Source organism: Melanotaenia boesemani, chromosome 24, assembly GCF_017639745.1.
Source record: "Melanotaenia boesemani isolate fMelBoe1 chromosome 24, fMelBoe1.pri, whole genome shotgun sequence".
In the NCBI taxonomy this organism is placed as follows: domain Eukaryota; kingdom Metazoa; phylum Chordata; class Actinopteri; order Atheriniformes; family Melanotaeniidae; genus Melanotaenia; species Melanotaenia boesemani.
In genome coordinates, this window is record NC_055705.1 from 19433867 (window position 1) to 19460585 (window position 26719).

At 39.8% G+C, this 26719-nt stretch overlaps 1 protein-coding gene across 1 annotated transcript; it reads right to left on the reverse strand.

The window, feature by feature from the left end:
- Positions 1-5832: 5832 nt before the first annotated feature.
- On the reverse strand, positions 5833-20512 carry LOC121635872. The gene is made up of 7 exons (XM_041979239.1): positions 20317-20512; positions 17358-17575; positions 16212-17227; positions 15651-15720; positions 12001-12178; positions 9624-9789; positions 5833-7290 (listed from the first exon to the last, which is right to left on the reverse strand). The coding sequence occupies exons 2-6, from the start codon at positions 17551-17553 to the stop codon at positions 9630-9632; spliced, it is 1620 nt and encodes a 539-aa protein (XP_041835173.1). The 5' UTR covers positions 17554-17575; positions 20317-20512; the 3' UTR covers positions 5833-7290; positions 9624-9629.
- Positions 20513-26719: the final 6207 nt, after the last annotated feature.

The window sequence follows — 26719 nt, forward strand, 5'->3', positions numbered from 1 at the left end:
TCCCACTGCAGCAGCATATGGCCTGATGATGGGTTTGAGGATCTCATCCCGGTAATTAATAGCAGTCACAGTATCTCTGGGTAGGACATGGAGGTCTGTGCAGCCCTCCAAGAATATGCCTCCCCAAATAAATAAATTATTGACCTACTGCCAAACTGGTCATGCTGGAGGATGTTGCAGACAGACCCCAATTGTGGACGTCAGGCCCTCCTACCACCCTCATGGAGACTGTTTCTGACAGTTTGAGCAGAAATATTCACAAAAATGGCTTCTGGAGGTCATTTTGCAGGGCTCTGCCCGTGCTCCTGTTCCTCCTTGCACAAAGGAGCAGATGGCAGTCATGCTGTTGGGTTGTTGTCCTATAGCTTCTGGATGACACTGCCTCATGTTGCTTCTAGTAGTTAGGTTAGGTTCTCTGTTCCTTTTGTACAACAGGTGAAATTGGTTCACATTTGGTCTTTTTTCCGTTTTTTTTTTTTTTTTAGGTCAGAAAGTTGCATGGTTCTAGCTCAAAATGATCACCTTAAAGAAATTGCAATAAAACATGCTGCAAAAGTTTCCAATTTTAATTGCAGTATATGCAGAAATAAATGGTTTGGCTCAAAACTTGTGCACCAAACTGTGTTTCTAAACCCTGTCCTCTTTTTAACCACAGCTTTAAAGGTTCTTAACTGTCCTTGTGCTGTAACTTAATGTACATTTCATTTTTTTTTTTTTTTTTTTTTTTTAAACCTGTCCTGTCCAGCATCATAGCAAGCAAAATGATAATCTGGTTGTTGTATCGTGCTGAACAAATTTGCTCTGCCAAGGGGAGGCCTATGGGTAAGGCTCCTCTTGATAATCTGATTCATTTATTTATTTACTTTGAATCATGGAATCTATGCAATCTTGCTGGACCTGACCGGAGGGGACAGAAAAAGATGGAAAATAGCAAAAAAGATGCAAAAGGGAAAAAAGAAAGGAAACAAACATCACAGACAGAAGGAAACGACCATCCAATCCCAACCACCACTAGACAACAAACTGTTACACCTGTACATGAACACACCAGAAAATTTCCTACAACTTTGACAAAAAACAAAAACACACACAAAAAAACAGAGCAGAGTTTTTAAAATAGCCTAATCAAAAAGACATATCATGAAAGTAGCATAACGGCGACCAGATATGTGCACACATATAAGATACATGTGCATTTAATTTCACATGTATCTTATACAGTATGTGTGTCTGCCCTAGTCTTAGAAGTGGCTGCATCAACATGAATTCTCCTTTACTGGCTCCATTAGGGGAATGAGGCAATGGCTGAGCGAGATGGCCCTCGTTAGGGGCAGCAGAGAAAGACAAAAGGAGGGAGGTTGAAGTGAGGTGATTCTTGTGACATGGCAAAGGGCCAGGGTCGGTGACAGCTGACTAATGACTTTCACTGAGGGTGTCAGCCTCAGATTTATGTTCCTCCCTTTGCCCGAATCCACTCTCAGTATCTTAAAGCAAGAGTTGTTCATGAACTATGGAGGCAAAAAGAAAAGAGCCACAAACATCCCCAGAGATTTAGGGCTAGAACTGTGTGCTGAATTGAATACAAATATACAAACAGTAGATAAAATGCAAGGTACAGTACAAGATGCAGATGGTGATCATAATGCATCAGGACCACAAATATAAACAGATGCCACTTAGAGTAAGGAGAGCTATGCTCTTCCCCTCCCTGGAAGGAACATCAGAGGCAATGTAAAGGTAGCTATGGCCTTTTTTTAAGCAATGAGAACATGCATGGTACCATCTAGAGACTTGTTTAATGCATATGTCATCTTGGGCGGAAAACCACCCAACTTTAAGTAAGAGCTCCACACAATGCACCACATTAATTTTTCTGGAAGAGAAATGGTCTCACTGCATGTGATTAATAGTATTTTAATAATTTTCAGCAAGATTCTGCAGATGCTAGAGATTCTCAGAGCCTGTACTTAATATGCAACAGTGCTTTGAGCTAAATGCCAACATGAATATGTTAATATTCTTCCAGTTAGTAGCACTGCAACACTCCTGGGCCAAAAATCTGGGCCTTCTTTTCTTTAGCATCATTCCCTACAAAAAATATTAGTCTCCCATATTTTAAAGGATTTAATGAGACTTTGGGCCAAATTCCTAAAAAAAAATAAAAATAAAATAATAATAATTTTCCCAAATTTATCCCAGATGGTCCATACCTTGACATTTTTAATGATCTAGTTTACATTTGCTTCACACTGACTTTTAGTGTTGACTGTTAGTGAAACATTTACCAAGTTCTATCAATATCAATACTTATGTATATAAGATGTCACAAAAGGAAAAAAAAAAAAAAAAAGCTCCTACACCAACCAGTTCTAGATCTACCTGCAGAGCTACACACCTTTTTTCTGTGGTGTCATTTTCACCAGTGGGAAATGACTCAGAACTGCTATTTAATTCACGAGTACAATACATATAGGCTCAATAAACGATGTATCTCACTATTGGTGCCTTTTTTTTATTTTTTTTATTTTCTTTTTCTAAAGTAGTGCCATCTTTGACATTTTTTCATATATATATATATATATATATATATATATATATATATATATATATATATATATATACACACAATGCCGCACTGACATTTATCCATTCATTCTTTCCCTGCAGTGTCCAGCTTAAAAAACTACTCCTGTTTTTAATGCTAATAACAACAGTTGGATACACTACACGGCAAAAAAAAAAGAAAAAAATGCCACCTGGATTTAACTAAGCAAATGGGTACGACCCTCCTATTGGATGCTTATTCCATCGACGATTATCTTTTCAGCTGGCAACAAGTTATTTAACTCCATGTAAAAAAATGCATCATTTGGTTGTGAATAAGTTGTTGTTCTGTTGGTTTAGGAAGGGTCAAATCATTGGCATCAAGCAGAGAAAACAAGAATGAGGATACTGTAGAAACTAAAATTGGGTTAACTGTCCAAACACTTTAATAAAAACTGAAAGAATAGTGTGGAACTGACACCTTTTGCGAAAGAAATGTCTTTAGGGGCCAGGGGGAAGTCCTGAATGATCGGTGAAGAAAAGTGGTAAAACTCAGGGCTCTGTTTAATAGTGAAAATTAGAACATTTTCACACACACAATGTGAAGGGAACTCGAGGACTTGAGACTGAACAGTTGTGTAGCCATAAGAAAACCTCTAATCAATGAGGCTAACCAGAGAAAAAGGCTTCAATTTCTTAAAGATGTCCATACAGACTGGACTCTGGTGCAATGGAATAAGGGCTAATGGTCTGAGTCCAGATTTACTCTGTTCCAGAGTGATGGGAGCATCAGGGTAAGAAGAGAGGAGGATGAAGTGATACAGCTATCATGTCTAGTGCCTACTGTACAAACCTGTGGGGGAAGTCTATGATCTAGGGTTACTGCAGTTGGTCAGGTCTAAGTTCAGCAACATTATTTCCAATGAATGAAGTTAGCTGACTATTTGAATATAGTGGATGAGCAGGTTTTTCCATCAACGGATTTTTTTTTTCTTCCCTCATGGCACCAGCATATTCTCCAAGATGACAATTATAGGATTCATTGCGCTCAAATTGTGAAAGTGGTTCAAGGATTTTCACACATGAATAGAGCACTACAGTTCGGACCTAACATTTGTTATGCAGGTTCAGATATTTTTCTACTAATCGCCATACAGCTGGGTTGTCTGTAAATGTCACAGGGACAAAGACATCTCAGATTTATGAGGTAGTTATGCATATGCAGAGCAAAGAGTTGGATTTGCACCTCCCAAAGAAGTAACATAATGACCAGTGATGGGTGGCACATCAGTAACGATAATTTCTGATATGTCTGACAGTGTTTTTGGCAGGCATCTCAGTTTTAGTCTTGGTTTTAGTTGTCATGACAAATGCTTATTAGTTTGTTACGTCCCCCCCGCTAGGGATCAGGGAAAACGAAACAAAACAATAACGATCCGATATAAAAGGAAAAACAGGTATTTTATTTCTACATAAAACAAATCCAAAATCCACAGTCACAAAACACACCGGGAGCCTTAAAGATAACAGAAAAGATCCTATGAAAGAAAAACCTGGTAATATCTACAGTTTCAGATAAACAAACGAAAAGTGTCCTTTTTCAGGTATAATATTTAAACAATAACCCAACAAAAAAAAAAACCTCAACCAGAATCCCTGGGAGTAATACCATAGAAAAATAAAAAAACCCACACAGCTAATAAACTCAGGGCGTCTCTTTAACGAGATTCAGATAAGCAAACAATTAAACGTAAATGTTTGTCAAAAACAAAAGTTAATCCAAAACACAAATTTAACTGAGAGAGTCTTTTCACCACTGACAGACAAACCAGAAAGCTCAGTATCTTAACAATTTAACCATCCACTTCACACAGTTTCTATATCAGACCAAAGCCACCCTTGGCGCACTGGTGTTACCCAACCATACAGCCGCCCCGACAGGTTGACAATGACCAGCTTTTATGGGCGGTCTTCCGGGTAGCGTTGTCGTCCAATCCGGCCGCCGGAGGGAGGGAACTTGGAGGAGGGCAGCAGCCAATTCTGGGAGTGCTGCGGCACATCAGTTCTGCATACTCTGCATGCTCTGTATGCTCGGCCCAAAAGGCCTGGGGCCGTAACACCCCCACACTTAGATGTTGGCTCGCGGTGCTCTCCACGTTCCATCCTCAACATATATACACATCAAATTAGTCACACATGACAACATGATACACAGGCCTTATACATCACTGTATACACGGGACAGGGCATCTGCACAGACATTTTCCACTCCTTTTTTATGCTTAATTTCAAGATTGTATTCCTGGACTGTCAGTGCCCAACGCATTAATCTTTGGTTATGGTTATACATCCTATTAAGGAACACCAGGTGGTTGTGGTCCGTATAAACTTGCACAGGCACCGGGGAGGACCCCACGTACACCTCGAAGTGCTGGAGTGCGAGCAGTAATGACAACGTTTCCTTTTCGACTGTGGAGTAATGCAGTTGGTATCCAGCAAATTTCCTGGAGAAGTAGCTGACGGGGTGATCAGTCCCATCGTCACCAGTCTGCAGGAGCACGGCGCCAGCCCCCACAGCACTAGCGTCAATCTCTAGTTTAAAAGGCTTACTCATGTCGGGTGCTGTCAAAACTGGTGCATGTTTGAGGAGCGCTTTAGCACTCTCAAACGCATGCTGGCATTCTTGGGTCCACCGGTACTCACGTTTCGGGCTCACTAGCTCCGTTAACGGACTTACAACCGTTGCATAGTTTTTGCAAAAGTTTCTATAATACCCTGCCATACCGAGGAACCGTCGTAAGGCTTTTCTGTTGGTAGGAACCGGGTATTCCTCTACTGCAGCTATTTTAGCGTCAAGAGGGCGCACTTTCCCTCTGCCTACCTGTCTTCCTAAATATGTCACAGTCGCCTGGCCAAACTCACATTTTGCGAGATTTAAGGTGAGCGAGGCCTCACCCAAGCGAGTAAACACGGTCTCCAGAGCAGCAATGTGGTCATGCCACGTATTCGTATATACTACGATGTCATCCAAATAAGCAGTACAGTAGGGCAAGTCAGTGAATAAGGTGTTGACCAGGCGCTGGAATGTGGCTGGAGCGTTGCACATTCCAAACTCCATAACGGTATATTGGAGGAACTGATCCGGGGTTACAAAAGCTGAAATAATCGATGCCCATTCAGATAACGGCACCTGCCAGTACCCTTTTAACAGGTCGAGCTTTGTCACGAACGTAGCAGATCCAATACTATCCACACAATCTTCCACTCTACACTGTAACGAACCAACTGTGAAATTCACAGTAATTAACTGGCAGCAATTGACAAGTAAGTTACTGTAAAAATATTTACAGTAAATAACTGGCAGCAATTGACAAGTAAGTTACTGTAAAAAGATTTTACAGTAAATAACTGGCAGCAATTGACAAGTAAGTTACTGTAAATTCTTTTTACAGTAATTAACTGGCAGCAATTGACAAGTAAGTTACTGTAAAAAAATTTACAGTAATTAACTGGCAGTAATTGATAAGTAAGTTACTGTGAAATTTTTTACAGTAATCAACTGGTAAGATACTGTGAATTTTTTACAGTAATTAACTTGCAGCAATTGACAAGTAAGATACTGTAAAAAATTTTTTTACAGTAATTAACTGGCAGCAATTCAGAAGTTAGTTACTGTAAAATAGGTTTTGTAGCTGTAAAATCAAACCGTAATTAAAATGTACTGTATTTTATTATTGTATTTAAAATAGTAGTACTGTAAAATATAACAGTAAATTTTAGGTACTGGATTTTCTATTACAGTAATATTGCCTTAACTGCTAAACTAAATACAGTAACTATGCACAGTACCTTATATGTACCAATACTGTTATTGTAACTGTAAATCAAAACAATATAGTCTTTTTTACAGTAGGAATGTTGTGAATCAAAAGTACTGAATATTTTCTGCACTTTTATATATCAGTTGTTATTGGCTTTAAACAAAAAATGATACAAAATGTATTTCGCATTACTGTACAATTTCACTTTTAAATAAAATGATTTTTCAATTGCTGCATACGTAAATACATCAGCTGTTTTAAGTGTAAATAACCATAACTTAAAAATGCAGTTCAGGCAACAGAAATAGTATTTTAACTAAACATATACTAAAATTTGCAAACTTGCAAACTTGGGAAGTTACAATGTTAAATATCTTAACTCTTCCATGAATCTTTCTATGATGTAACTTAATGATTAAATTGGGACAACAAAAAATAAATTTTCCTAGCTGTTTATTTCTTGTGTTTAATCACAAAATAATGGATATTAATATCCATACATAACATTGGCTCAAAATATAATCACCATCAAGCTTTTAGAACATGTAAACCACAGTACATTATTATTAGCCAAAACATCCATAAAAAGAGTGCCAATAACTTGTCAACCAAATTTTGTTTTTGTATAGGACGTGCTGTGAAAATGTGTGTACTCCAAGTATATTAAGAATCAATAAATCAATGGACACATATACACAGATAGCATCAACAGAACATAATCGCATGACGTTTCCAGAAGATATAACAATATTACTAACCATAGTATCCATAAAAAAAGAGTAAAAACAGTAACTTGCCAAAATATTGGCAATAACATTTCCATAAAACACAATTGCATAGAACATGCTTTGTACTACAAGTACAGACTCCTTGCCTCCTTGCCACTCAGTCCAACCGTTCCATAGCGCGGTTCCACAGCAACATCCTGAAAATTAAATAATCTGTGAATAAAAAGTCTTGAAACAACCCTTATTTTTGCAACAATGTAAAAGAAAAAAAGCAGTACTGTAGCTTTACAGCAGTATTTTCTTTGAAAAAATCTTGAATCATAGCGCTGTGAACTTAACACCAGGATTCACACTGGATGCTAAAGCACAGTGAAGTGGTGTTGCCCTCTCATTCCCACAAGAAAGAAATTCCAGAAAGGCAGTTCAACAAACGCTGCATTTCCCCATGAACCTGACTTACTCTAAAGTGAAACTCTGTTTTCAGTTCAAGACTGCTCACTTCAGACAGTTTCAATTCAAGACAACAGCTGATCTGTGCTAGGTAAGTCGACTATATGTTGACTGAGTTGAGCTTGTGCCAACTAGTAGAAAAGTATCACAAATGGGGCTCAAATATTGTGATTCATTAGGGCAACAGGGGAGAAAACATTAAGCAGTCATTTTCCAGAGAGAAAAAATAGAATGGCATAATAAAGATCATTGATAGAGTTTAAGATGTGATCATCTCTTTATTTTGAATTGAAGATCACTTTCTTTTATATTAGCCTTTGAGGAGGTGGTTGGAACTTCAATGCTGACTTCCTGTTTTCCTGCCGTGTGGACGCTTTCTACTTTGATCTCTATTTTGTGATTTTACTTTTCTTTTTAATTATCTTTATTGCTTTCTGCACTTTTTTTTCTAATGTTTTTATGTAAAGCACCTTGAATTGTCATGTACATGAAATTTGCTACACAAATAAACTTGCCTTGCCTTTAATATACATCAGCTATGTTTTTGGCTCATGGAGCCAGCGTCAACATTATTGGGGACTGAAAACGGAAGCTCTTAGTTTCCTAGTGAGCTGGTAAGAGAGAACATGTGTTTACCGCTTTATGAGAAAATGACATGAGATCAGTGAGGAGTTTGACAGACTAAACGTGCAGCAGCGTCAGCTGCAATGAGCAGCTGCTGCGTAGCTAAATGTTTACAGACGGCCCACTGTTAGTTTCTTACGTTGCTGCTCCACATGCTGCTGGCTTTCATAAAACATGTGCAGGGGTCTGCAGTAAACTATCACGTAGTAACCAGCGTCCCAGCATCACCAGTGCAGTGATGGGAATAAGGACAGTCTGGGAAGTGTTTGTGCACAGGTTTTGCTGCAACACAAGCTTGGCTGATGGCTGCAGATAACCAAACCGCCGCTGGTGTCACTCACGAGTCTCATTCATTCATTCTGCCCCTAGTCCCTTAATTTTTTTTTTTTGAGGGGGGGGTTATAATAGAATAATGAAAAGTAATCTGGTTATCTATAGATTGAATTTTGAAATAAATATTACAGAACAAATGATACATGGACCTAGACATACACTGGTTCAAACACTGGTTAATCTAAATGATTTTTCTTTTTTTATAATTGAAAATGTGTAGGTCATGATCAGAACTACAGTGGTGAAAAAAAAATTCATGAAACGTTTAAGGGAACATATCATGCAAAATCCACTTTTTTAAGCCCTTAAATACCTGTTTTTGTCTTTTCCGAGCGTTCCGGAGTGCAGAAAAATGTAATTTATTCACTTCCGGTGCAGCATATAAATCTTATTATTCTTTTTGGGTCATATTTTTCAGTCTGTTTAGTTTTCTTCGCTATTTATTACGTTTTCCTATCTATTACGTCGCTGTATTTGCTGTGGTTCCACTAAATATGGCCATGTTATTTTTGAAAAACATTCTCTGCCGATCGTTAGCGGCTAAGAGGCTAAGGGGGCGGAGTCGAACCGAGAAAAAACCACGCTGTAACCAGGAAGGGTGAAATGTCTGCTAAAATTTAAAGAGACAGTGTCTATATGAGTTGCTCTCACTGACTGTAAAGAAACACCTCAGAACAGGGGTTAAGAAGGGGTGTGTGGAGCTATACTAACAACGATTTAAGTAAAAAGTATTGCAGTTTTACTTTATATAAACCATAAATTAATGATTTACATGTGAAAAGGAAGGATTTAAAAGCATGACACGTTTCCTTTAAGGCTTTTTTTTTAGAAGGGAATAAAAATAACCCTTTTCAGAAATTAAGGGGTGTATTAGCTACAGAATGATAAGTTGCATAGTATGATTTGTGTTTGAAATTTGAGAAATAGTAAAAAAACAAAAAAGATTTGACTAAATGTTACAAAGATCACTATTTCCAGTTTGAAATTATTAGAGAAAATGAAAAAGTGTAATGACTCTCTCTTCAGTGGAAAGTAGTTAAATATCTTAGACTGCTTTGACAAATATAATACCAAACCCATCATCATATATATATATATATAATTGCTAGGATCATAACCTCACCTTAATCTAGCCAGTTTGCCAATCAAATGCACAGAAGGCATTCATAAAGGAGACAACGCGTGGATTTATATCCGATGTCTTTCGCTTCACGGTTTTGCCAGATTTCTTGCTGGTCTGGACCTTGGCTGTACACTTTGTCGAATCTGGGTTGATCCTGGCAAGGAACCTAACAGAAATAAAAATGGAACATTTTGAAATGGAACATAAACAGAAGTCTAACAGAACAAATCAAGACGTTTATACAAAATGAACCTCATGGGATATGAACTTTAAGAGTCAAATACCTTTGTCAAGGTGCCCCCTAACAGTTAAAACAAACAAATTTCTTTGATGCTAATTTGAGTATTGAGAACTAGGGATGGGACTAGGGATGTCCCGATCCGATCAGGTGATCGGAAATCGGTGCAGATCACGTGGTTTTCAAAGGATCGGTATCGGGTGGAAGTGATCGGATTAATATCACATAATACCAAGGCTATGAACATGAATCACACTTTAAATTCATCCCTGAGTACAAAGTGATAGTAAAATTCTATTATGGTTTATTTTTAAGTTTAATACACTCCACTACATCAGTATTAATGTTGAGCAGATGGAAACAACACTTTCACGTCACAATTTACAGCAGGCGGGGGACTCAGCTGGTAGTTAGCATGTTAATGCTAACACGGGGCACGCAGCCAGCCATCCTCACCGCGCTGAAGGGAAAGGTAACAAACTGGGTAAAGCGGGACAAAACGAAGATAAACATTGGTCTTGCATTTTCAAGATGGAGAGCACTGAGAACGAGAGAAGTTATGATTCGACTCTGAGCTCGCTTTCCTTCCTTCTCCTGGGCAGGTAGGAACCGTCATTATTTAGATCTAGTCTTACTGCAATGAAAGCTGCTTTCAGACTTGCTTTGGAAAATGATAAAGTTGTTGCTCTTTGCCTTTATACTGCTTGCATTCAGATATAGTTCTGCTTTTTACTTCGGAGCTGTAGGTGAGGATAGGTAGAAGAAACTGTTAATCATGGCGCATGTTTGTTTTGGTCTCAATCGCCGTCAAAATCGCCTTTTCCCCCTCTAAACTGGATAGCGAGGGCAGTGCATTAGCCATCTGTAATGTGTGTATATTGGGCATTTCACGTGGTGGAAAGAGCAAAGCTGCGTTCAAAACCACAAATATACGCCATTTGAAAAACAAACACCTTGCCCAATACTCAGATCAGCGGGCTGTGTAGCACACACACTTCAACTAGTCGTGCACGAGGGTCTCCCTTCTCAGTGTAGCGTCACTGACGCACTCCAGGAGGATAATAAGTAATTTCAAACATTCTCCATATAAAAATGTATCTTATTCGATACAGTTATAACAATAATTAAAACAGATTGGATACGTCCCATTTTTCTATTTTTTTTTCCTCATAATTGATGGACCACTGAAGTGGTCAAAATCTAGACTCAAAATCAAATGACTCGGACTCGACTCGGGGGAAAAAAACCTTATCGGGACATCTCTAGATGGGACTTTATGTCGACAAAACGACCGACATTCGACACATGCTCCACTCGAGAAAAAAATATGTGTTGACATGTCGAGGAAACAAAATATTCTATTTTTAAAATATTTTAATTAAAACAAAAGCACATTTCCTATCCGTATCCACCTGACCCTCATTCAACTTCACTCGCGATGGTGGGTCATATCTCACCGCTGAATGGAACATGAACATAAAGGCACCGCGCATAGGGTAGCCTTTGTCACATCCTTTTTGGATCCATGCCACAAACACCTTAAGTTAACGACAAAGTTATGGAAGCTGTGCACGAAAAGGTTAGAGATCTGCTGTCAGGACTCCATGCAGTCTCAGGTGATGGTGCACGCGTTTATGACAAGTCCAGGCCCGGAAAAAGGGCGAAACAGGTGGATGCAATGGTTTCAGTTTTCAGAGAGGACTATTTCACAGAGTACTGAAGTCGCAAGAAGCCCATGCTATTTTTTTACAAGGATGTTGAATAAACATTTGAAAGTGCTCTCTCTCTCGTTTTATTAAGCATGGTTTTAATGGTCAATATCTGACATTACAACCATGTTTTGAGACCAAAATGAACTAGTAGGTTACAACAGTATAGAATATTTTCCACCCGCGGCATTGGTGCTGTCCTTAAAAAAAAAAAAAAAAAAAAAAGCCGACAATTCGACAAAAAGTCGACACGTGAACCTTGATGTGTTGCCCTGAATGAACAGAATTGTACATACAAATCCTTTTAGATTTGATCTGATTCTTTGTTTTAATCTCGGAATACAAATTAATATTCATAACCAGTATGAAATGTTGTGGTTCGAAATATTTATAGTTCAAATTTAGAAAGTTAGAATGTTATTGCTAATACCTCTGGACAAATTCCAGCGTTGTGACTGCTTCCACCTGATATTCAATGTTGAATACATAGAAACTGGCAAAGTAGACAGCCAAGGCAGTTGTGAAATCTGGCATAGGAGGAGAATGTGGGATTACAACATGGCCCTCTATGGACAGCATCCACTTGTTGGCAGACCAGACAGTGTCTCCTGCAATAATCAGACAAACAACAATTGAATTACAAGTAAGTTATGTACGACTATGCAGATCCTCTTCCCTGGCTCAGTGCTGCAGTGCTTGAGTGGGCAGGAGTTCGTCTGGTGATCAGAGAGTCATTGGCTCATCCCTGGCCCACCAAGTCAATGTTGTTGGAATGTTCTCCCTGGGGACGGCAGTAATGACACCTTCTGACTAGTCTTAGCATAGTTAATACAGAAGACAAATGTCAAATACAACATGTACACTATGGGCACAATGTACAATGACAAACAGGGCTTGACATTAACACCCGCCAACCCACCAAATGCGGGTGAATTTAGGACGTGGCGGGTAACACAGCCACTCCAACTAGCCACTTTGGCGGGTTATACATTTTAATTGTAGTTTTATCAAATGGCATGAGCGCTGCTGTTTGCTTATCGGTCCATTTGTGAGCCGCGTCGCTCCGTTTCTTTCTCTGTGTCTGCAGCTGCTCCTCTCAGTAATCTTATTAGAAAACACAGTTTTTGGTAATTTGCCTTTTTGGTTGACAATAAAATTAGATGACTTTATTAGTAATAATAATTTTTCATTGTTTTTTTTTTCATATTTATGTAATTTTTCATCTTGTTGAATACAATTTATTTGTGTATAATTATCAGTCCAGAGAGGGAGAGAGGGAAAAATGAGGAGAGGAGAGAGAGGGAGGTCAGGAAGAACCAGGTAAGAATATAATTTAGGGGAGCCCAAGTCTAGTCCTGCAGAGCTTCTATCCTGCAGCTTCTGATGATCCCTTCCCCATCACACCTGGATCTAATGGCTAAATGTGCTCATGCACATTTGTAAAGATCTTAGTAAAAAGCATACATACTCTTAAAATGCAGCTCTGCAGAGGCCTGCTAACCAGTTATGCCTCTGATTCAGTTCCTGATTTAAATAATCAGGATATGATGGTTTAGTCACAGATTTTCCCAAAAAGTTTGTGCATTTTTTCCACAAATGTGGGAATGAAACTTAAATGTACAAAACAGTGAGATTGACTTTGACTGAGTACTGACACTTATTTTTTTTTTTCCGTTTGAAGCACTGATTCAAAAAGGTTGTAAATCTAGTTCTAGTAAACTAAAGCACACCATAGTTAGCTAAATATTTATTGAACCTAATTTTCCAACACCGAAGTTGTGGCTAGTGAAAATGCTGAGTGGCTAGTAAGTTTTGAAAACCACTAGCCACAGTGGCTGGTGAGCAAAAAAGTTAATGTCAAGCCCTGATGACAAACACTTACCAAACTAAAGGGGCATAAAGCTAAGCAATATATCAAGATTTTCAGATATATCAAGACTTTTTCACACAAGATACAGCATAACAGAATATTGTTTATATCAGGTTTGCTTGTTTTGAGCTAAAAACATATATCTTTGCATTTTAAACAATTGAATATTTTGTTCTGATTATTGAAAAGTATTTTTTTTATTTCAATACACATCTACTTTAATTTCAGTCAATTATTTTAATGCACATGTGCTTATAATCCTTAATAAAAGTACAGTTAGCACTGTAAACCATAAATTTAAAACATCTCTTGTTTACTTGACCCAAAAAATTGATATTGAGATATATACTGGGACTAGGGGCAGGATTTAGAAAAGAAAAAACATGCACATACAGCTTTTTAATGCTAATGGGTGATAAAGCGTTACAGTAAAAAAAAAAAAAAAAAAAACAAGCCCCCCCCACCAAGAACCTCTCCATTGCCTCTAACAGCCTGTGTGCTGCATAATGCACTGCAGTCCTACGGATCGGATATCAATCGATGCTGCATTCGCATCCTCAAAAGCTCTGAAGACACTTGCGGTTAAAAAAACAAACAAAAAACTCATTCAACTACTATTTACTGGATACTTCTGCAGCTAGCAAACAACCTAGCACCACAGAAAGCTAATAAAAAGCGACACTAAGGGGAAAAATAAATTAACCAGCTGAATGTTTATAGATGGACCATTGTTAGTTCGCTCCACATGCAGCTTGCTTTCTCAAAATATGCACAGTGATCTTGCAGTAAACCGTCAAGTAGTAACAGCGTTACAGGATTAACAGTCCAGAGCTTGGAAAAATGGACCGCCTGGGAAGCATTTGTGTGTGCTGCCGTTCTGATGGGTCACTGTTTTTGCTATAACACCGGCGTGGCTGGTGGCTGCTGTTACCCACACAGTTCATGGCGTCACTAATGAGTAGGGTTGTCACGGTACTCGGTACTTCGGTACCAAGTCGGTACCAGTGCTACTGTCGGTACCTGTATTTTCATGATACTGGTAGTACCGATGGTACCGAAGAAACCAGACGCGAGATGTGTACATCCGCCACCTGCTAGCAAAACATTTCGGTGAAGATGCTCCATCGAGTGAAGCGGGAGCAGCGCCTCAGCTCGTGTAAGGCCCATAAAAGTCAGAAAAAACGTAATATTCATCCATACTGCTCGTCCAATGTAATCCAAATGTGCTGCATCTATAATCTACTATAAACCACGTCATTTAGTACATTGTTTATAGCCTAAACAATAGCACATGGCATTTCCCTGATGCGCGTCAACGACGTTAAGGAAGCCGCGGCAGACAAACCAGTAGCCAGACAAACCAGTGCGCAGATAAACCAGTAGCCAGACAAAACAGTGGACAGACAAACCAGTAAACGGACAAACCAGTAGGCAGAATATGCGGGGAACGCGTTCCCCCCGCTCTGTCGCGGCTTCTGTAGTCTCTCCGCGGCACCGTCAGTATCAACATATCTGAGTTCTCAAAGCATAACGTGACTTAAAAGTAATAATATTCTTGGAGGCTGATCCAATATGTCCGTGAATCAATAACATATAGTCTAAAACCATTACAGACTTATTTTATTATTATATTTATACGTTAATTTGTTCATGTTTACATCTCTGGCTGCTGGGATTTATAATGCTGATGGAATGGAAGAATTAAGGACAATATTGTTAATTTCTGTAGAATACTTAGGGACATGACATTACAGAACTATTCCTATTATTTTATTTATGCTTATTTATGATTTATGATTATAGTAAATGTTAATCACAGTAAAAAAGCACAATGTTTGTTTAAATACTTGAAGGCAAAGTGCCAGTGCATACATTTTATTCATTTATCTGTTTAAGTTTTTACATTGTAAAGGGTTCAATATTTTAATGAAGGTGGGGATATCTGGAAGAAATAAGGACCTTTTTGCCGTGGTATCGATTTAGGTGTCGAGTATCGTGTAAATTCACTGGTATTGGTACAGACTACTGAATTTCTGGTATCGTGACAACCCTACTAATGAGTCTCCTTTCTTCATCCTGCCCCTAGTTCTTTCAACTTGTGCCATCTGAAATAGCAACTGTTAAGTTGACTGCCACAAGAGTTGACAAGAGTGTATTTCCACTTAGTTGTACTCTTCTCCAATTCTGCTTTTAATGAATAACAGTTTTACCTAGTGCAATGAGCCTTGGGGTGCTGGGAAGGACCAAGTGTTCCTCTGCGTCGGCAGGAGTTGTTGTCACCTATGAGTATTAAAATTTAGATAAACAAAACCACTTTATACAATTATTACAGTACACAGTAAACAGGGTGCTTTTCACTGTCTAGTATCAGCTCAAACCATCTTGCCTTTTTAGTTGTATAATGGACAAAAGCAGTAGCTAGTACCTAGTATCTTTCTGGTATAACCTGTTTTTGAGGTTCAGCGACAACGGAAGTGATACCAAAAGATGATGTGGGAACTCTGCAGACTAAACTACTTTAACTGCCTCATATTGCAGAAAAGATCCAAAATGTACTTAAAGTTGCAATAGAGCAAATAAATCATTAAAACATTAATTAGCATTCCAATGTACATTCATCTGATGTCTCCAACAAGGCACCAACATGGTAAAGAAAAACGAGATTAAATGTAGATCAAATGTGAGTTGAAATACTGCAAGAGCAAAGTGTTCACAATAAAAAAAAAAACTATTTACAATAAGAGTTATTGAAGGCCAATATGATAACTTACATCAGCAAGGATGAGAAGGGCATCCTCTGCTTCTTTGAAATGTGTCATCATCACCAGGAGTGCTGCAAGACCATCTGTGCCCTCACGGTCTTCCTTCAAAGCATCTTTCAGAAGAACTTTAACTTCCTTGGTCCAACTCATCATCTGAGATCTGAAATATTCCAGGAGCCTCTTCCCTTTTTTATCCATGTCATCTTTCAGTCTGGTGTGCAGGTCAACACCAGTGAGGGTGGTGAAGTGGGAAAGTAAGAACTTCCAAGACAGGAGAAACGGCCACTGTTGACTTATGTCAAGAATGCTGGGGGATGGGTCTGCATTGATGTCCTCTCGTTGTTTTAGATATGTGACTGTCATAAGGTCCTTTACCCTTCCTCTCTCAGCTGCCCTTAGCCCCTCTTGAGTAAATATATCTACCATTTCTTTCCTCTTTTCTTCAAGTGAATTAGGGGTTTCCCCGTCTGGGTACTCCTGTGGCTGCCAATTAATACAACCATAACTGTCGATTCTAGCACATTTGGCAGGTGGTGGTGGCTGGTCATCATCACTGGTCTGTGACCTTCTTGGTCTCCTCAGGCGGGATAGAGTGTTGTCTCTATTGACATATTCAACTCTGGTCTTCAGCTGCTGCAGTAAAGTGAAGTATCCACATCCAATTGTTTCCCCCTCCTCAGTGTTATCTAAAAAGCTGCCAGGATACATCTGAGTTATAGCTTTTGCTACTGTTGTGCAGTCTTTGCGTGTCGGGTTTAAGCAGTGTTCTCTCATGGAATCGACAATGACTTTCACCATGTGTCGGCGATCCCCTGGCTCTGGACGATTACCAGCATCAATAGCTCTTTTCAGAGAGGGCCTCATTTTGTCCCACTGCACCTGAAATCTGTCCACCCAATTGCTCTGTCCACGTGTAGTGGCTAATTGACTGGTGGAAGGCTCATCTGAGAGTGACCTAGAGGAAGTAGACATGGTACTTGGGGAAGAAAGAAGTGAAGAAGTGGCCGACTGGGGACTTCTTGGCTCTGCATAACAAATTGACATAAGCACAAAAAAAACAATAGTTAATGTCTCATTTATACATTACTCATCTTAATAGAGCTATTATCAGGATACAACTGCAATTAATATAAACAGGTAAATGAGACAGCTTACCACTTCTGAACGAATTAATCAATCTTCTGCACTGAACGGGCGACAGCAGATGGCTGATGTCTGCCTCTTTAACAAACTGAAGGTCATCTGGCCCTTCCACACCCAAGGTGGTTTCCAACTCGTGAACCACTGCTTCCACCTTCTCCCTCTGTAGCTGTGGTAGCACACTCTGTATAGCATTCTCAATGATGGCCATTAAGTCCTTTACCTGTAACACACTGAATGGTGCAAGGCAATCAAGCTGAGGCCAAACTGATTATATATGGCCAATGGATAGTAGTCTGCTACACTGTCCACAGACACACACTCATAATGAGCATTATGACTGTTTTGTAGACAGTGTACACCAAGGTCCAAAACTTGTACTGACTGATACATCTCAACAACAAAATGCACACATGCTTGATTAATCAGTATAAGCACAATTTTCCCAAATTGGTAGCCCATGTCATTTTTGTTAACAACAATAGCCATGCCTCTTTGGTACAGTGTCCCTTTAAATGTAACAGAGGGTGTTTCAAAAGTGTCCTCTGGACGAAGGCCCTTGAGACTAGCAGCTCTCTGTATGGCTATCTGGTAAAGTTGGTCATGGAACTTTGTGGATTCCCCTACTTGAAGCAATGGAGGAAATAAGCTGCCTGCATGCAAGTAAGCTTGCAGCAACTGGTGTCTTTCAGCTAAAGTGCTGCAAAGATTTTTAAAATTATGAAGTTTCCTTGCACATTGTTTGAAATAACTGTGTTTGCTTTCAAACCGCAATGTCCATAATCGGATAAGAGGACCAAAATGAAGGATGAGCTCAGGGTAATGAACAAGGTAATGGTGTTTGGGTTGCAGTGAATTTCCAGGGAATTCTTTTCTTCTCATCTCAAGGTACTCCTCAATAAGCATCTGAAGATATGCAACTTGGTTTTTGTGGATCTTTGGTGCACATACTAACTCAACAACTTCCCTCAACTTGAGACACAACTGCCAAACATCATTTTCAAGGGGATTTTTTATTCTGTCCCCAATCATTAGTGGAAGTAGACGTAAGAGGCACCAGTTCTGAGCAGCATGGCCACCAAGTTTTTCCCCATCAGCTTTTACCTCGCAAGGTTTGTTATTAGTGTCACTGCCTTTGTATGGAAAGTGTGATATTATCCTGTTTAGGTGATTATAAGTGAACTGTTTCTGAGTCTTCACCAAGTGCTTTATATACAAAGCGAGATCAACAGAAACAATCCCTTCGAACAGGTCATGACCCAGACATGGAGGGAGGCCTGGCTGACAAACATGAAAATACCTCAGCTGATTGAACACAGAGTCAAACTTTACCCCGTATGTCATTTCCTCATTTGCTACACAATTGTTGTAGGTCTCTACTGATCTAGCAGGACCTGGTTTTGTGGGAGTTTGCTCCCAGGTTTCCCTGTCTATGAGGCAATACCTGCAGATGTATCTGCTTTTACTGAAGTTTTCAGTAAAACCTCCAATGCCATGAGACCCTAGATTATCTCCAGTTATGGCCAAAACAGTACCTCTCACAATATTCCCTCCAGGACCATGAATTCCATGCTCTTCGATTTCTTTCAGGTCATTAACTGCAGCAGAAAATACCTTTTCTTGGCCAAAGAATTTGAAATCCTCTTCCCTGCACAACAGAACTAGCTGCATTTGGTCAATGGAAGACCTGTTGTGTGCAGTGATCTCTGCTAGTGTCATATAAACAGCTAAGATCTTATGCTTCTTTCTGCCAGAGCCAAGGGGGTTAGCAACCTCAAATGAATCTTGATATAAGATAATGCCAACTGATGATGGTGATTCATTTAACAATGTATTGTTTTTAATGACTTTACCATCTCTCAGATCTTCAAGGACATCAGGACATGTTGATGTGTAAGATTTTGCTTGGAGGTATTGCTCTTGAACTGATACCTGGCTAAGTAATGCCTTCACTGTTTCTTTAACGGACACATACTGGCAAAATCTCTCTTTTCCATTTCTATCAATCCCCAGGTAAATATCTGTTGGCTCAACATAGTTGAATTCACTCTTGAAAAGTGTTCTCCGTGTCTGATCACTTCTAAATATTCCTTCATTGTACCTTTTCATCAGGTCATTTTTTGACAGATTATCAATAAGATCCCTGATTTCATTTTCAGGCACATTTAACTGTGTTAAATCTTGATTCAATTTAGACAAAAGATGGGCTATGCTCGAATTGTGCACCTGCTGGAACTCTTCAATTATTTTTTGAATTACAGTGGCAGGTAGCAGCATTTTAGCCTGCATCTGGAGGTAAAACAAGGCCAGACTGTTCATGAACTCTTTCTCGTCTACTTCATTTCCAGCATCCAATACTTCTGCTGCAAGATTTTCACCTAAATCTGTCAGAGCTGTATTGGGAATTTCAGTGTCCAATGAGCAAGTTGTGCAGGCAGCAACTTCAGCACTAGAGATGCAAGTTCTGTTTTTATGTTGCCGACTGATGTGTGACGTGAAAGAGGAGCGTACAGAGAAACTTTTTGAACAGTTTTCAAAAGGGCAAGGTACTTTCGTCCCACTTGTAAAATGCAGCTGGAGATGCTCCCATAGAGCTGCTACACGTTCGGACACAAAGCTACATCCCTCAAATTTGCATGCTAAAGTCTGTCCTTGGGTTTGCGCTCCTGGTTTAGCTGTGGACGTGTGGACTCTATACATATGCTTTTGAAGTGCAATTACAGTTACAAAGGCTGTGGGACACTCTGCATATCCACACTGAAATCTAATGTTAGCAAGGTTTCTGTGAATTCTAACATGCCTAATGAAAGCGGGAATTGACACGGCTTTGAAATTACAAACAGAACAAGTGTAAGACATTTTGAACGAGAACTGCCGTTAAATCAAACTGAACGTTCAACTGTCTTTTTCAAAAATGTCTTGAATAAATGACCAAACGAAGTTTGACTAAAGAGTCAAGAGAAAAGACACTTACGTGGAATATATGGAATATGATGCACCGTGTGCTGCTCCGGGCGTTTCCCTTAACCGTCGCGTTTTTTCCACCAAGTTGTGAAAACAGTTCACCTCCTCCTGAAGCAAACTGGAGAAGGTTGCAAAGTCCTTGTGTAGTCCGATGGAGTTTGGCACAGAAGAAAAGCCACAATCAAAGCATCTTTTCTTATTTTTTCTTCTTTAAAAAAAAAAACGCTTGAAAATCAGTTTTGTGCCAGTCGTCTCTCTCTGGTTTTCGTGCCGCGCACCTGTGAGCTACAGCGGCTTCTGAATCGCGAATGGATAGTGATCACGTGATCCGTTCATGAGCAGCTGCACCAGCAGTTGTCTGCATCCGCGCTCTGATCACGTAGTTCCTCTAATAATATGACTACAATTTAAACAGCAAGCTTTCTTTTGCCTGTACGCAAGTTTGATAATGGAACCTAAGCCTTTTTTTTTACCCCACATAAACACTAACCATAGAATAAATTAAAATTAGCTAAAAAAAAAATAAAATAAATAAAAATAAATAATACTGTGTACACCCATAATTTCCACCTTCCACACCTTAACCGTAATGAATATAGAATAATACAGGATAGATTTGGTAAACTTAAAACCAGTTCTTGCTGAATCTCAACTAAAGGTTCAGAAAGTAAAGTGTGACAGAAAAGCGAGTGTGTGTAGGCTAGTATGACACTTACTTGCCCGTTCAGTTTATTGGGAAAAATGTAAGTAGGTTTGATTAGGTTTTCAGAAGTGTACTTTGTACTTTTACTGAAGTATTTTTTTTTAAACCAGTACTTTTACTTGTAATTGAGAACAATTTAAGCAATGTAACAGTACCTGTACTTGAGTACAAATTTTCAGTACTCTTTCCACCTCTGAGTAGCTGTAAAGCAGCCAAAAGCTGTTTTAATTGTAGTTTTAATTGTAGTATAGTTATACTGTTCTTTCTTTTTCTTCTTCTTTTTATTGTGTGAATGCCCTACAAGGCTCTTTCTCTTTATTATCTCTTCACTGTTACTTCTTCTGTACGTTTTCCTTTTATCATGAATGCAAGAGTGTGTCCCTGTCCTCTGGGCCTGTCTCAAAGCTATGTCCCTGTCTCCCTTTGCTGTCTCCTGTCTCCAGGTCTCGTCCTCCTAATGAATCAAGGCCACATATCCTGTGTCTGTCTGTTCCTCTGCTGTTTCTCAGCACATTTCCATATGAAATACTCGGTTTTCAGACAGTCACTGTGACACAAAACAACTTCATTACACACACACACACACCTTTTAGTTTTCAGATAAAAATTATACACCAAAGTGTAGCTGTGTGCCTCAACTTTCCAGCAGCGCCGAGATCTATTTGTGGTTGTGACTGCAGCCATTCTTTGAAAGTGGTCGCGTCCACTCTCGAAAGTGGTCGCAACCAGTCCTGGAGTGCTCGCGTCTTTGCTACCACGTCTGCAGAGGCTTCAACCACCTTCAGACCATTTAATAAATACTTTCACTGCTTTGCTAATGATGAACACACATCGCTGAATGCTTTATAAAATAAACTACTTTGGGACTGCAGGTCACGTCCACTCTGGCAATGGTCGCGTCCAGTCCAGGTCAGGTCGCGTCCACTCAGAGTGGTCACGTCCACCTTCGGAGTTTTCGCGTCCACTCTCGAAAGTGGTCGCAACCAGTCCTGGAGTGATCGCGCCTTATACCACGTCTGCAGAGGCTTCAACCACCTTCAGACCGTTTAATATATGCTTCCACTGCTTTGCTGCTTTGCCAAATGCATTATAAAATAAACAACTGGTTTATTTTTTACTTAAAAAATCGATGAAAGAATGAAAGAAAATGACAATACGTCAGCCTTTGGCATCTTCTTACTGGTGAATCATTATAGCACAGCCGCAGTTTGACACATCAACAGCTCGTACAAGTCAATTCTGTTCAGTAGTAACTGTTGTCAATGTGGAGCATATGCTTTGACAGGAACGTAAAATTGTGATAGCAAATTTTTCCAAATTGGAAGGGAGAACAACCACTATGCAGTGGTACTTGCGCAATACTTTTATTCTGAAATGCATTGCCAGAAGAACAGGAAGTGTTGGTAGTATGTCACTAGCTACGTTCCGATCCACAGTGTACTTCAACCTCCCTACTCCCTGTTCCCTACTCCCTACACAGGGAATACCCTACGACGCTTAAGTTCCTCCGTTCGGAACACCCTGCCACGTCATCTGCGCATTCCTTACTTCCTGGTCTTCACCAAAAGAAGATATTAATAGCATCACAAAATAACGTAACACAGACTTCACTTGTGCAGCTAACATTAGTCTTCAGTTTAGCAAAGTCACACAACAGGCTACTAGCAAAACATCACGAGTTTAGCTTGCTGGTGTACCACCTTTGTTTTTTTAAATATAGTTTATAACTTATTGTGGCATTGTTGTGCAGGTTATGTAACTTAGAAACATATATGAACTCGGACTTCATCATCTTCCTCTGCTTGCCGAATCTGTAAAGTCCACTAGTGAGGGAGCGCAATGCATCATGGGTAACATTGCTTGTCAACTTCCGGCAAAGTGTACATCAGTTGTTCAGTTGTTCCCTACACCCTACTAAGTTCCCTTCGAACTGAACATCCGTTCTCCCTACGGTTTGGAACCTCAGTTAAGATGGCTGTGCACCCTTTGCAGTCCACTTAGAAGGGAACTGCAGTGCGATCGGAACGCACCCACTGTCTTTATGCAGACGTGGAAGCCCTGTATAGATCCTGCTGCTCAAGTACTATAGCGTACTCTGTTGTTTGGAAACATTTATTAAATGTTCCGAAGGTGGTTGAAGCCTCTCGGAAGTCCTGTTCACAAAGGCGAGACCAGTCCGAGATTGTTCGCGACCACTCCGAGAGTGGCCAAGACCAGTCCTGTAGTGGACGCGACCACTGCCAGAGTGAAGAAGACCTGCAGTCCCAGAGTAGTTTATTTTATAAAGCATTCAACGATGTGTGTTCATCATTAGCAAAGCAGTGGAAGTATTTATTAAATGGTCTGAAGGTGGTTGAAGCCTCTCCAGATGTGGTAGCAAAGGCTCAAGCACTCCGGGACTGGTTGCGACCACTTTCAAGAGTGGACGCGACCAGACCTGGAGTGGACGCGACCAGTCCCGGAGTGGACGCGACCACTTTCAAAGAATGGCTGCAGCCACAACCACAAAAGGATCTCAGCATCACTCCAGCTTTCACCAATTTTTGTCATCAAGAAGCGGAGACTTGTAGATTTTGAGCGACACGTCTCCAAGTCAGGGCCTCATTCTCAGCCTTCTGGCTGTATTATTGGTATTGGTACACACCCCAGTGCAGTGTGTTTAAATGGCTCCCGTTTAAATTTCTGTAACACTACAGCAATAAAAGACACATCTATGCATCCTTCAGACCCTTCTGACGAGGAATCTGAACATATAATTTGTATATCTGTCATGGATACTCTCAGGGGAGGCGAGTTTGAGGACGTCCACACAGTGATTGGAGCAGAGACATGGAGGGTGCAGCCTGTTAATATGTATTCCGTACAAGAGGAAACAAGCGTAAAGGTATACAGAAATGAAAAATTTATTTTAGCCCACTATGGGTCATCAGATTAGTGTAATAACAGCCACAGCGACCAGTCCCGGAGTGGACGTGACCACTTTCAAAGAATGGCTGCAGCCACAACCACAAAAGGATCTCGGCATCACTCCAGCTTTCACCAATGGTTGTCATCAAGAAGCTGAGACTTGTAGATTTTGAGCTACACGTCTCTTAGGCCTTGTCCACACGTAGCCGGGTATCTGTAAAAACGAAGATATTTTCCTACGGTTTGGCCTCATCCACACGTAAACGCAGATTTGCGATTCAAAAACGATGATTTGAAAAAACTCCGGCCAAAGTGAAGATTTGCGAATTCTCCGTTTTAAGCGTTTGCGTGTGGACATTAATAACCGGAGTTTTATGTTCCGAAACGTCACTGTCCACGACAAAATGCCCTGACGTCACATGTGCGACCTGTGTTTACATTTTGAAACAGTATGGATCCTCTAAAAACTCTCCTAGCGTTGTCCATTGTCCAGGCACTTTTTGCTTCAACATCATCTTGAGTCTTGTTTGCTTTGTATTCTAAAACCACACTCAAGAGGAGTTCCGTCTCCTTCTCGGTCCATACGAACGGGCCTGGCGCCATGTTTCATGTGTTGTGGAAGTGACGCAGAGAGACGGAACCTTTCTGATTGGATAGGATTTGGTGAATTACTGCCACCTACAGGTTTGGCATGCTAATGTACGTGCTTCACAACGCATTTATGCGGTTACGTGTGGATGGAGTTTTTTCCAAAAACGAGGCTGTGTGGACGCAGTTTTTTTCTGCAGGGAGGGGGGGAGAATATTCGGCTTTAAAAAAACCCGCCTACGTGTGGACAAGGCCTAAGTCAGAGCCTCATTCTCATCCTTCTGGCTGTATTATTGGTATTGGTACACACCCCAGTGCAGTGTGTTTACTGTCCTACAGTACGGAGTGAATTTGCCCATTTGCCATGGCGCATGGTAGTGACGTCATCGCCATGGTAGGTACACCACATGGAATCATAACCCAAATTCCAGTAATTGGCCATTTGAAATCCAAAAAACCTAAAGCTGTCAGACTTATGGCCCTTCAGATCCCTACAGTCGGAGAACCTGTATGAACAAAAGTCGCACATTCTGATGTTGTTCAGGGGTCGGGGATGAGTATTTTGACATGTGTTTGACTCTGATTGGACCCCTACTTTTTGAGAGGCAGGGCTTCAAACGGCTGCATTCCTCAGACTCTGGGTGGCAGCTGTTTCCATGGAACCAGACCAAATCATTCAAAACTGTGCCCATGAACTTGTGAGGAGGCCCCTGTCGATCACCCAAGACCCAACTTTGAAGGATCTTTGAGAGGCGATGTAGCCCCGCGGGGGGTCCTAGCACAACAGGATCAAAATATTCAGGTAGAGGACTCTCTGATAAGCAACATACTGGAGATTTCATGTTTATAGCTCAAAGAGTGTGTGAGCTGTTTGATAAAAGCAGGTCAAAAGTCCAAAATTCACTCTGATCGTTAACCCTGACACTTCTCAAGTTGCTGTGGCTCTGAAATTTTGCACAGTGCATAGCTGATCCCCACGATGAAGACATTAACATTTCAGCCTTCTAAGTCAAAGTGTTTGGGAGTTATTAATTTTCCCTCCATTTTGTAATTTGAAATTATAAAAATACCCTTTTCAGCTGCCACGCTGCAACCGCCCCACTGACCCCAAAAAACAGCACAGGGGATGGCCCTGTCCCACCATAACCATACTCAAAATTTAACCCAATAGCTCAAAGCCTTTAAGCAGTATAAAAAAAAACTGTTTATCCATGTCTCCTTGATGTTTGGCTGACACAGAGGAAGCCATTTCTGACCATTGCTGTAATTTCCTAAAGTATGTCACTGTAAATTTCTATTGTATTATTTTGAATTTCTACAGTACAGGAAAGGCTACTGCAATTCCTTGCTCTGTGGGCTACACAATAGGTTACTGTGAATTTTTACTGTACAATCCTGGTTACTGTAATTTCTTAAAAGTACATGTCATTGTAAATTATGATATATCACTGTTAATTTCTACAATACCATGCTGGTTACTATGATTTTACAAAGTGCACAATATTACACTAACATTTTTTTTGGTTGCTGTAAATTTACACAGTAAGTTTCTGTGAAATTTATGTAAATGTTAAATATATAATTGTGAATTTCTACAGTACTATAACTGTTACTGTGAAAATTTACAGTACTATACAGGCTACTGCCATTTCTGATGGTAAAAAATATGTTACTGCAACTTGGAACATATTGTGATTTTCTACAGTACTGTTGGGGTTGCTGTGATTTCCTACAGTGCTCATGATGTTACTGTGAAATTGCACACTACTGTAATGTTTGTTTATTTTTTAACAGTAGTGATGATATTACTGTGACTTACCACAGTTGAATTTTGTCTACTGTGAATGGATACAGTATTGTGTTTAGTACTGTGATTTATACAGTAGTTCACAAATTACTGCCTTTTATACAGCATTTTACTTTTTAAACAATCACAGTAACTAATTGCATATAAACACAGTAAATCACTGTGTACTTCACAGTTACATGTCACTGTAAATGCTTTTTACAGTAATGATGACATTACTGTGACTTACCACAGTAGAACTTGGTCTACTGTGGATTTTTACAGTATTGTTTTTAGTACCATAATTCATACAACATTTTGCCAATTACTGCTTTTTATACAGTATTTTACTTTGAAATCATTCACAGTATCTAACATTATAAAAACACAATAAATAACTGTATATTTCACAGTTATATATTACTGTAG